General features: G+C 37.1%; 1 protein-coding gene and 1 long non-coding RNA gene across 2 annotated transcripts; both read right to left on the bottom strand.

Annotated features, from left to right (window-relative positions):
* Positions 1–253: 253 nt before the first annotated feature.
* LOC103450391 (protein SMALL AUXIN UP-REGULATED RNA 51) lies at positions 254–1,469 on the bottom strand. Its single transcript, XM_008389728.4, has one exon. It carries the CDS (start codon positions 872–874, stop codon positions 557–559), a length of 318 nt encoding a protein of 105 aa, XP_008387950.1. The 5' UTR covers positions 875–1,469; the 3' UTR covers positions 254–556.
* A 7,051-nt stretch (positions 1,470–8,520) lies between these two features.
* Positions 8,521–11,060, bottom strand: LOC114821706 (uncharacterized). Its single transcript, XR_011576702.1, has 3 exons — positions 10,306–11,060; positions 9,086–10,193; positions 8,521–8,990 (listed from the first exon to the last, which is right to left on the bottom strand). It is a non-coding gene; the product is annotated as an uncharacterized lncRNA (long non-coding RNA).
* Positions 11,061–11,541: the final 481 nt, after the last annotated feature.

The following is an 11,541-nucleotide window of genomic DNA, read 5'->3' as shown; positions in this document are numbered from 1 at the left end:
TGCATCAATAGTGTAGTCGATTGGATGAGTCATGTAGGCAAAAACTTGCCACCGTTTGCACAATTTTGCCTATTTTATTTGACTAGACCATTGAAGATGAACTTAAGAATCTGTCTTGATATCAACAGTTTTAACTGATAAAACTGTTTTAAGTTAAGCAAAGGCAGACAGAGCAGCACAAAATATGCAAAGTACATGCACGCGCACCAGACAAAAACCCAGAAAGCAAGAGCCGGGGAAACAAGAAAAAAGGTGACAACCTCAAATTTAATATTAATATTAAAATATTTGATTTGGGTGTACAACCACCGCACCGCCACCGTGAGTAAAGTCTCACACTTTATCAGATTTACAATTTCAAACCCAGATGACAGTATCTCCATGGGTTTAATTTCTCGGATTTAATCTTGGGTCAGAGTCAAATTTGTAAAAAAAAAACAACCCAAAAAAAAGGAGAAAAAAAAATAAAGGAGAAAACTTGAAAAAACAGAGAAGCAGTTCAGCAGCTTCGTCTTGCTTATTTTTCAGCCATTTTCTCCCAAAAATCCAGACTTTTTCACCGCAGCATGGAAGTTAATGTCTGAAAAACGACTTCTTCGCAAGGAATCGTGAGACCCATGTCGTGATCGAAGCCGAATTCTTCCTCTGCTTGATGGAGCAGGCTCTGGAACTCGGGCCGGGTCAGGAAGGAGATCGGTACGATGTATCTGCTTCTGTTTTCTCCGACATAGACGACGAAATGACCTTTTGGGACATCGAGAGGGAGGCCCTGTTCGTCGTAGTGTTGCTGCTTTTTTCCCAAGCTGGAGCACCTCTTGAGAATCTGCTTCAGAACGGCTGTTTGCGGAAGCCGGTTTGATTTTCTGATGGCCATTTTGCAGTTGTTCGCTATGTGTTTGATGAAATGCTTCAGAGGGAGAATTGAGGGGGGGGGGGTTTGTGGGGAGTCCTGAGTGAAAGGGGGAGGAGGGTTAAGGAATTGTGTGTAAGCGGTGAGGGCAAGTGCAGGGGTATTTATGGTGAGACACAGAGAGATTAGGGGCTAGAGAGAGAAACAGAGTCATGTGGGGTTGTAGGGACAATTGGAGAGAGAAAGAGAGAGAGGGTTGCTTTGGGGGGCCTGTAGTGACTGGTGAGCTCAAAGGACATGGAGGGAGGCAACCCCATTGGGTTTACATCCAACTGTTGCTCTCCAAAAGACAACTTGGTCCCTCTCTCCCCCTTGCAATTTCAACTCCTTATCTCTAATGAGAAACACCACCACTTTTCTACTGCTTATTTATACTTACTTTTTACTTTTTAGTGGTATTTGATCCAGATTTTACCCATGCAAACAAAGTCCGGCAATGAAACAGATGTAACAGATTGTTTATGTATTACATCTGATATTAATAATGTGTCAATATCATTGTTATCAATAAAATGTATCAACATTTTATCGATACATTTTTAATAATATTAATATTGATGCAATTTTTGTCTCCTTTGGTGTACATTCACTTTGAGAAACATCCCACCAATTTCCCAGTGCAAGTTTCATTTGTACTTATTTACTTTATTTGTAGCGTTTGATTCAGATTTTGTACGAAGCATAAAAAGGAAATAGTGAAATTTCCTGGAAATAATATTGACGATAAAATAAAATGTAATGCAGTGTACAGTGTACATTACTACTATTAGCGTAGGCTAGCTCTAGGGGTAAGCTACCAAAAAAACTGTTTGCAATTTTCATGGCCTCTCTTTTTAATCGACCATGGTCTGTTTGGAATGCTATTTATTTCAAGTTTTAATTAGGGTTCATAGTCTTCTTTGTCTCCTCTTTTAGGGTTGTTTAACTCATTCTTCGATTTCATTATATATTGTCGGCTGATGATATTCATACACTTCTTTTTACATTCCACGCGGTCTTTATTAATTTTTGTCTTTTAATTATCTTCGATTCATTTGATTTGATAGTTGAAAATTGAGAACCTTCTTAACACCGTCCATATTGTTTCAACTTTGCAACCACCTTGATTAATTGTTAGTATGTAAAAGAGAAATTTACTTATGCTATCAAGACAACATTGTTAAGTTAACTTAACTCAATAAAGAATTATCATGTAAAAAAAAAATTAAAACACATGACAAATATATGTTAAGATAGTTAGTAGACAAGTTCATAGAGCAACTCGACAAACTCGTGTAAAGCTAAAATTACGAGCTCCAATTATGTACTTAAGTCAATATTCCACCCAAAGAAAAAACTTATGTACTTTTTGCCTAGAGTGCTAGAAATTCTGAGCGCATGATTTCAAGAAATTCTCATATTTTGGGGAATTTTCAGAATTTTATTGCTAATTTATTTTCCTTTTGGAGGTAGGTTTGCAAGAAGGATTAAACAATTTTGGAGTATTTAAACCTTCTTATTCATATTATTAAATAAACTTTGAGATTTCCTCGTATTCTTACCCTAGGGTTTTATGGTTGAACTCCCTACTATCATGTTGCTTCCACTGTATTAACCGTGTGTGACTGAGTTTGAATACTGTCAAAGTCAGTGTTTCGCTTATAATCAAATATCTAAAAGACGCTAGGCGCTAGTCGGGTGGCGGGCTGGGGCCTAACACCTTGGCGGGCTAATCTATTATATTTCGTATAAATAAGTGTCTGCTTATACTTAAAATATATATAATTTCATCATAAACTACAAAATAGAATGACATATTGTTGACCCTAGAAACTACAAAGCCTACGTGGCGCGCAGGCCGAGTAATTAATAAGCTAACTACGTCATTCGGTGAATGCGGGGCGTGCCAACTCGTCGGCCGAGCTCGGCCGAGGAGTAAATTTGTTGATGTTGCGTTGGGTGCGCGGCTGACTTCTGCGTCTTGCGATTGCGGCCGAGAAAGGAACACGTCTCGGCCTCTTGGGCTCTCGAACCTGAAGACAAGGTTACTATTCTTACGAAGTTCAATATCAAATTCGGCTTTCAATGTGCCGAACGTAATAACGTGTAACACCTCACTTCGCCGAGAAGGCTGATGAGATGACCTCGACCAATAAGGGTTAGAAACCCTTCTCGACCGAGACTTGGATAGGTAATCAACCGTTCTCGCCGCAGTGCTGTTGATGCCAACGGAAGATACTGCGAGACCGATTGATTCTACGGTGACAGAGCTATCTATGCCGACTTAAGATATCACCGGTTGCTTCCACAGTGCTGTTGATGCCAACGGAAGATGTGTCAGCGAAAAAAGAAAAAGAAAAATCACAAGTTGTGAGAATTTGCGCAGGGCAATTTTGTATTGATTTGCAGGGGTCCTTGAATGTTGCTTGCGACTCTGTATTTATAGCATCCATATTTCCCTGGCACGGCCTGATAACTTGTAGAGTCCCACTGCAATTCATACTTTGCGGAACCCAAATTAATCCTCAGAGACCAAAGGATATCTTTCAGATACTTTCATGATTTTCTAAACCTCATAAAAACATATTCAAATAAGTCTTCTTATCATCATTGCCTAGTCCACCTAGGCTTGTCATCATTATCCAAGACCATCATTTCCCAAAAATGCTGCATGCATCCTGACCACATGAGTATTAAATTAATTTTTAATTGTGTTTTACTCAAACCCACCTGGATACATTCCGTATCTTGGTATCCCATCCATGCACCTTGAATCTGATAGAAGGAAACCCAAGTTCACTCGAACTGTCCATGTTTGAATATATACTGATCGGATAATTAAAAGATAAATAATATGGCAATACCATAATATTATCCTTTAACAATAACAAAAATATTTTCACTTTTCCATCCGACGGTTGAGAACTATGTTTACCTAACGGCCTTGATTACACTGGCCGATAGTGTAAATTTGGATCCAAACACATATATATTATGAAGTATTGGAACATAATGAAAACATGGGGACCAAGGATATAATGTGCGTTCATTTAAGTATGCAACAAGTCTCTTACAATTTATTGAAAAAAATAAAATCCAAAATTAAAAGTTATATATTGTCTGTCTAATTGAGTCGCGACCTAGGAGGGTGCCTAGGCGGGCACCTCAGCAGATTTAGGCACAATTTCTTAATTTTCAAACGCTTAAGTATTAATTGGGACGGTAACCAATCGTCTAGCGTTTAAACGGGAATTTTTAGAACCGTGCTACCATAGTCAAAGACATATTCTTAACTTACCAGTCACAAGGACCTCGACATAGTTTGATCGCAGTTTAGCCAATTACCATCGTAAAAGGATGGCTTGGCCCACGAACAATTCTTCGAATCAATTGCTACAGTGAAAATACTAGGGTTTTATATGTATGTGGGTGTGTGTATAGCTATTTACCATGGAATCATTTACTTTATGTTATATCAATAATCAGTATAATCCATATTTGCATGTACTGAAACGTACGTACGACGCAGTTTTTGCTGTAAGCTGTGGGGTGTAGGGGGCTGGTTCATCTTAAATGCTTGCTGGGTTTATCATTTGTCGTGTTTTCTTTCTATAAAATCTTTGGCAGATGAGTTTGCAGTTTTTCACATGCACAACCACTTTTGCTTGCAGCATTTTGAACGGCTAATGAGACCCCTCAGCCCCCCAAAAAAAACCCCTCCCCCACCGGGCCACCCACCATGCAGGCACATGCACCCGTGACAATGGATCAATTCATGCCGGAAGCCTTTTACGTACAAGAACAAGAAACATAGACCTTAGACGTATTCTCTCATTACTTTAGCATTTCCGTTTCATGTAAAGCTTTGTTAGAAAAACATAATCGATTGTCGAAAACATAATAATTAAACCAAAGTAGACGTACCAAATTGCTGCTGCATTGATGTTCAATTTGAACGCTTGAAACTCAACCGTGAAAGGCAACCAAGAAAGTAGCCAAAATTCATGGAACGAGTCAGATTTGAGCTTAGTGTATAATTTAGATAAATTAGCATATAATATTCTATCTTTTGTAAGAAGAAAAAAAAAAATCATGGAAGGGCCTGGTAAGTGAAAGTGAGACATGTATGTGTATATATATAGCAATTGGTTATTGTTGATGTTTCTAGTTAAGCTAACAGAATTAAATGGCTACAAACGAAAGAAGATGTCTTTGTCTTTAAGATCTCCTAACTCATATAAATACACACATTATTACACTAACTCGTATTGAGTTAGCTTTACAAAAAACAATGGATAGATAGGGCGCATGGCCTGTGTTTAGTCGTTCTGCTACTGCTAGTACGTACCACCAGCAGTACATATTTAAGTTTTTTCTGAATAATGATCTTGTTCTACCGTAGCAAAAAAATAAGACGATATGTCTTCATAGGAACTCTGTATTTACGCTACAAGATTTTTGTATCTTGAAGCAAAAATGGGAGGACGGTGAAATGTATATTGTAAATACATGCATGATTCACGCGATGGTTCTATGCCAATTTTGTTTTTGCAACAATAAAATGGGATCCTTAGTAAGGAACTAGTCGAGTGATGCTCATATATTGCTACCAATTAGATGTTTCTTTTTTCTTATTCAATAAAATTTCTTTAGTACAGTCGAGGTTTAAAAAAACTCCGATCATAAATTCTAAATTTAGTGAGAAATATATAGTAGTAACGCTCGATTGATGCTTATATATTGCTACCTTTGCTAGCCTGGCTGTAATAAATAATTGCATGAATTAAATCAAATGATGTGGGTTCAATCGAGGGGCCATTGCCCCCTACCCCCGCACGTTATGAGGTACAGAAAAAGGCTGTGTTTCTCAACTATAACATTGCCCATTTAAATGCTCTGATACGGCATTTGTCCGGCAATGTCCTCCCTTTCACATTACCATCAGTACTAGAAAGCCAGACAATTAGCTGGGCTTGGTACTTGGTGTGTAAGGCTTCAAGTATTTGAAATTCTGATTAGATTGAAACTTAGGAAGAACTACAACTGGTGAGTTAACAAGAAGACTGGACAGTTTGATTATAATTTTCAGCCGTCTATTCACCTTGCGCATGCTATGGGGCAGTTCATTTTTAGAATTTTCGGTTCATGTAGTCTACATCACGTACGACTAACGAGTAAATCTTCAATAAGACTGCTAAACTAAAAACTTTGGATCGAGTGATGCTAGGGTCCAATGTTTTTGAAGAGGCGTTATACAAATGACATGATCAAGGTATCTGTTCAAGTTTTACGCATGACCAGGGACATCCTATCTATCATTCATTTACCTTAAACATGCTTTGGGCTGGTTCATATAATCTCCATTACGACTCACGATTAAATCTTCAATAGAGCTGCCTGACTAGGTTCGATGAGACTAAAATGCAAGGAGTACAATGCTTTTAAAGCGGTGTAGTACACAAATGATGTGAACAAAGCATTACTACACAAGTTTTTCTACACCATCACATGGTGAAAGAAACCCTATCCAAAATTGTGTAAAGGTGAGAAACTTGTTTACGTAACTACGCATATTAAAGGAGGAAAGCTAAGCTGGTATGGAATTGAAGGCTTTAAATGCAAACATTTTGACTGGGGCCATAGGGTTTTACAATCTTGAAAATAAGCAACCTCTTTGCAGTTTGCATGTTCTGGGGTTTAGGTTGGTTTGGTAAATGGTGGATAAAAACAGAGAAAATAAGGATATGGACCCCCTTCTTTGTCACCATAGGCAGTTACTGACTCAGACTGTACATACTAGGGCAAGTCGTCTTCTTTTGTGATGATGTAGCTAAAGCTGGGGTTGAAAGTTGAACCAGAAAATGACCCAACAAGCTAGCACATGCAATTGCTCCCAAAGAGATTAAAGCACTTAAAGATAACCCCAAACATAACCCTAACAATTAATAGTTGAATCACCGATCGTATTTCATCTTGTCAAGTTTATGATTATGATGTGAGATTCTTACATTCTTTTGTACGCCCTGTCACATGGAATGGCCACATAATGAGCAACACATGCCGCCAATTTCACGTCGGTCATTGATCAAGTTCATTCAAGTGAAGCGCGTGAATACCACGATACCAGATAAGGTCTATGAGACACAACGGTTCCATAGCGAGTATCTAATTGCTCAGGTTAAAGTACCATGTATTAGTATTCTCTAAAAGAAAATTATATATATAAGCCATCGTCACTCAGAGCAGAAAGCAGAATGCGACTCATTACACGAGATGTCGCGTGAGGAGAGAGATTAAGAAAGAGGATCGTATCCTCATTGACAAGGATTTAGATAACCCTTTGGCTTGCAATTGTGGCATATCTTGTGCGAAGTTACAATATTGTCATATGTTTTCCTGCTTGACATTGAATTATAATCTGAAACACCGAGTGAGATTTGGAGGATGCATGTAAGTCATTCTTCCGGATTAGGCCTAAGATTTGGTCTCATTACAGCTCAGCTTTGGAACCTGGAGAACCAAAGATGTAGCTTAACCATCTGTATGCGCACATGTAATGTGTTTTAGATGGCCAAAATTTGTATATCGGAAGTTAAATATTAGTCGACAACACCAAAACATAAGTGACCCACAGGACAAACAAGGACAACATTTTACATATGAGGGTCCAATGCCAGGTTGGATCATTTGTTCGTTCCATGCATGGTCGATTCCACAGCCCAACTTGAATATATTGGACTTGGAGGCATAAATATGGAGAAATAAAATATTGGAAAGCATGAAGAACCTTGTGCATCAGGTGCCCTTTGGGTTTTGTCGACGGAATGTTATTTAGACATTTTTTTTTTTGAACATACGATATTGTTTACACTAAAAAGGTGGGGGAGTGGACTAAGTCTCGCAATGAGCTAGCAATAATGTGGTTCAAATTCGTCTAAAATCTCTCACTTACCAGTGAAGAGGAATACCACTATATCACTTTTCCTTTCTCCTTTTGTATTCGTTTTTCTAATTTTTTTTTCCTTCATTCAATCCTAAGGGTAGAGACAAGAGGAGTATTATGAAAATAAGACTATAGTGAAGAAGAAAAGAAGAACGCAAGTGGCCCTCAACCACAATAGTGAAAATGAGTGTTGACCATCCAGTACGGCATGAGTTCGAACTCCGTCAGCTCTTTGATCCAACAAATCTATCGTTTTTTACAAGACAGAAAAAGAAAAAAAAGAGCAAAAATCATTTCGCTTTGTCAAATTAAACTTTACTAGCTGAAGTAGGTTCAGTAGCTGATAAGGAGCTACCTGTGTAGGCAATGAGAGATTTGAAAGTTTTATCTACCTTTCAAGTGAAAAGCATAACAATAGATACTGCCATGTTATCTACAATTGGGACGACACACAACATTGTTGTAGTATCTCAAGTCAATCAGTTGCTCTATATTTTAACTCTTCCGCATGATAGTACTTAATTGGTTTAGATATGTACGAGAAAATATGCCCGCACGTTGCTGCGGAAACCCATTGTTTCAGGTGTAATCGGATGAATAAAACACATTTAAGTAGAATAAATTCAACACAATTATGTAGCTTTAGCTGGGATACATGTAAACAAATTCAAAGGTAAAGACCTAAAACTGAGCTCAAAAACTGGAAATTTCACTTCAATTTAGCAGTTTTTCAGATGTTTACAGCTTAAATATGCATGCTAACAAAAAAGAAGCATCCTTTCTTAACCAATCGGACACTAACAGAAAAACCATAATTCATATTATTCATATTACAAATACACAGGCGACCAAATAGCTAATAAAGCTGGACAATTTGACCCCAATCTAACACAAAAATTGTTGTGGTTATACATGCAATACCTGCCTAAAATATCAACAATTCCAAATTAAAATGGAAAATGAAATGAAGCAACATAGATTGAATACAATTTGGGGAAAATTATCTCACCTGGAGCTCCGAATCTCCAAGAGGTCCCGATCCGAGCAAGCTCTGAATTGGGTTGAAGCCATTAGGTTTGGGGGGAGAGGAACACAGAGCTACTGTGAGAGAGAGCATGCGTTGTCCTTTTCTTTTATACAGCCACTGGACCGCAGTTCCTTCACAAAAAAATATATGCATAAGTTAGTTTTTCAAGTTCTAGTCTTGCAATCAACTAAAGAACACCATAATCGAAGAGTTTGAAAGGGTTTACCTTTGGATTCTGTCACTTTCAGATGGAGTTGCTTGGTGTATCAGACTTCTGAGCTTCTTCTTCTTCTATAAGACCTTTTTGGTCATCTACCTTCGTCATTTCCTCCTCATCATCTACACGCCAACACTGCCTCTAGAAGAGCCTTACCAATAACCAAGTTAATAAGCATAAGTTCAAACATTAAACGAATATAAAATGATATATGTACAAAAAATAAAGTTCCATTTTTACATGAACAACTAAGCAAAAGCATTATTACAACTAAGCATAAATTTTGAGGACAAACCTAAACCAGATGCTTTCATCGTTAACATAAAATACCATCTATATGAATACTAATTGCACACTCCCTCAAGGTACTATGGATAACTATGAATGTTTTCAAATTCACCTGCCAATGACAAACACAAAAACAATACAAAAAGTTTAACATGAATCAAAACATATATATACGAAATGGTAAGCATATTAATCCATAAGATATTGATGATATTGACATACAGCCAATAAGAAAAGTATCATATAAGTGTTGCATAAATAAAATGACACAGTAATCCGAACAACCACTACAAGCGGCAATGCCATTACGAAATAATGCAACTTTCTTTGGATCAAGAACTTAAAACACCAAGCAACTTCACATTGTTCAATCAGAAACCAATAATTCATACACATTCACAGATCTTCATAACAATTGAGCAACAACAAATTAAACTAAGCAATTAAAAAAATTCTTGGAATTCAATCGAAATCAGTAGAAGATCAAATTACGCAAAAGAAATGCACAGTCATGGCATTGAAATTGAAGTACCTGTTGTGGTGTAACTGGCCCAACGTCCAACATTTCAAAATCCCCAAATCGGCTCTAAACTGCAAAATCCAAATCGAACAAAAACTAAGCAAAATGAGTAGGATTAAAAAATTCAAAGTTGAAAGCACCAAATGAAAGAAGGTGAACCAATAGATCTACTCTATTACCCTCAATATTCGATGTTGGAATGCAATGCAACACTACAAATTACGAACAATAAACATGAAAAAAATAAAACCCTAAAAAGGATATGGCACTGCATCGGCCGAATGATCCAAATGTACCATAAAAACTTTCCTGCAAGCCAAAACAACAAATTACCACTATAAATATTTCATATGTATTCAAAAACCAAAATTGAAGCCATGGAAAAACTTGAAAACCCAGAATTTAGAGTGAAATTTTTTACCTTTGGATGAGCTGGATATACTCAGACATGCCATTGCAGTAAGCAGTCTTTCCTAACCCAGGCGGGCCGATCACCACTTGCCCAAAAAACCATTTTTGTGTTTTAGTCATGTAAAACTAACATCTCATGTCAATTTTTCAATTGACTATTTAATTATGTAGATCTCACCTCCAAGTGTTTTAAAATCACAAAAGTTGTTAACTATGTCATCTGATAATCAATAAATTTAAGAAAATTTAAAGTGAATTAGATTCACTCCAAATGTTGATATTATATGTTCACGTATATATTCACACCAACAAAAAATTCAGTTTTGAGCAGCTGGGATCAAAATAAAAACAAAAGACACTAATTCCAATGCCTACACATAAACATCGCATAAAAACACTCATTTTCAAATGGGGGGCAATCTCATATAAAGTTGTATGTTTATATGGGTAGCAAATAAGCAGTACAGATGCAGACACATTTATAAAGCTAAACCACATATCGATTTCATAAGCATATTTTGCTCAAGCTTTTATCAAGGGAGACATGCAAAATCATACAGAAACATCCATGAGCAAACTGGACAATTTCAATATATATGGAAGCATGTATGAAATCATAATGAATTACCAGAAGCTCACACTCCATTACATTAATGAAGCCATCCATTTATAACTCAGGCACAAAACTATACAATGCTTGCAAACATTTAGCCATAAACCAAACATCAGAACTGAATCTACGATTTGAGGATCGATCACATACCAGCTTAACAGCCACCTCCTCCCCACTGTGTTACACCTAACACCAAAAGAGCAATTTCATTACAAAACACATTAAATTAACACAATGAATAATTTTCTAAGGAAAAAAAGGATATCAAGCACTGTTTACCATACCTAAATAGAGTTCTTCAAAAGACCCACTCCCAATCTTCCTCCCTAACTTCAACTTCCCAGCAATCACATGTTCCATGATGCAACAATGTCCAATAGGATTCGACCCACATGCTCAAACTTGCTTTACTTCACAGCAATGTGTGCAAAATTATGCCTTCCCAATCAAATCCAGCTGCACGACATGCTCAACCAGCGAAAATATGCATATCCCTTTCTGATTCATGCACTCTGAAATCTGCAACCTAAAACACATTATTACAAAAGCAGAGGAATTTCCAATTACTTATGATACAAACAAACACATAAACTAACAAAAATCCTAATTCCCTCTTTCACTCACTTTCTTTAA

This window comes from Malus domestica, chromosome 15, assembly GCF_042453785.1.
Source record: "Malus domestica chromosome 15, GDT2T_hap1".
NCBI classification, from domain to species: Eukaryota; Viridiplantae; Streptophyta; class Magnoliopsida; order Rosales; family Rosaceae; genus Malus; species Malus domestica.
Note: the sequence above shows the minus strand (reverse complement) of the source record. Positions and strands in the feature narration are given on the sequence as shown.

What these genes read in the sequence shown, in the direction of transcription:
- LOC103450391 (XM_008389728.4), bottom strand. Translation starts at nt 874, where the DNA reads ATGGCCATCAGAAAATCAAACCGGCTTCCGCAAACAGCCGTTCTGAAG.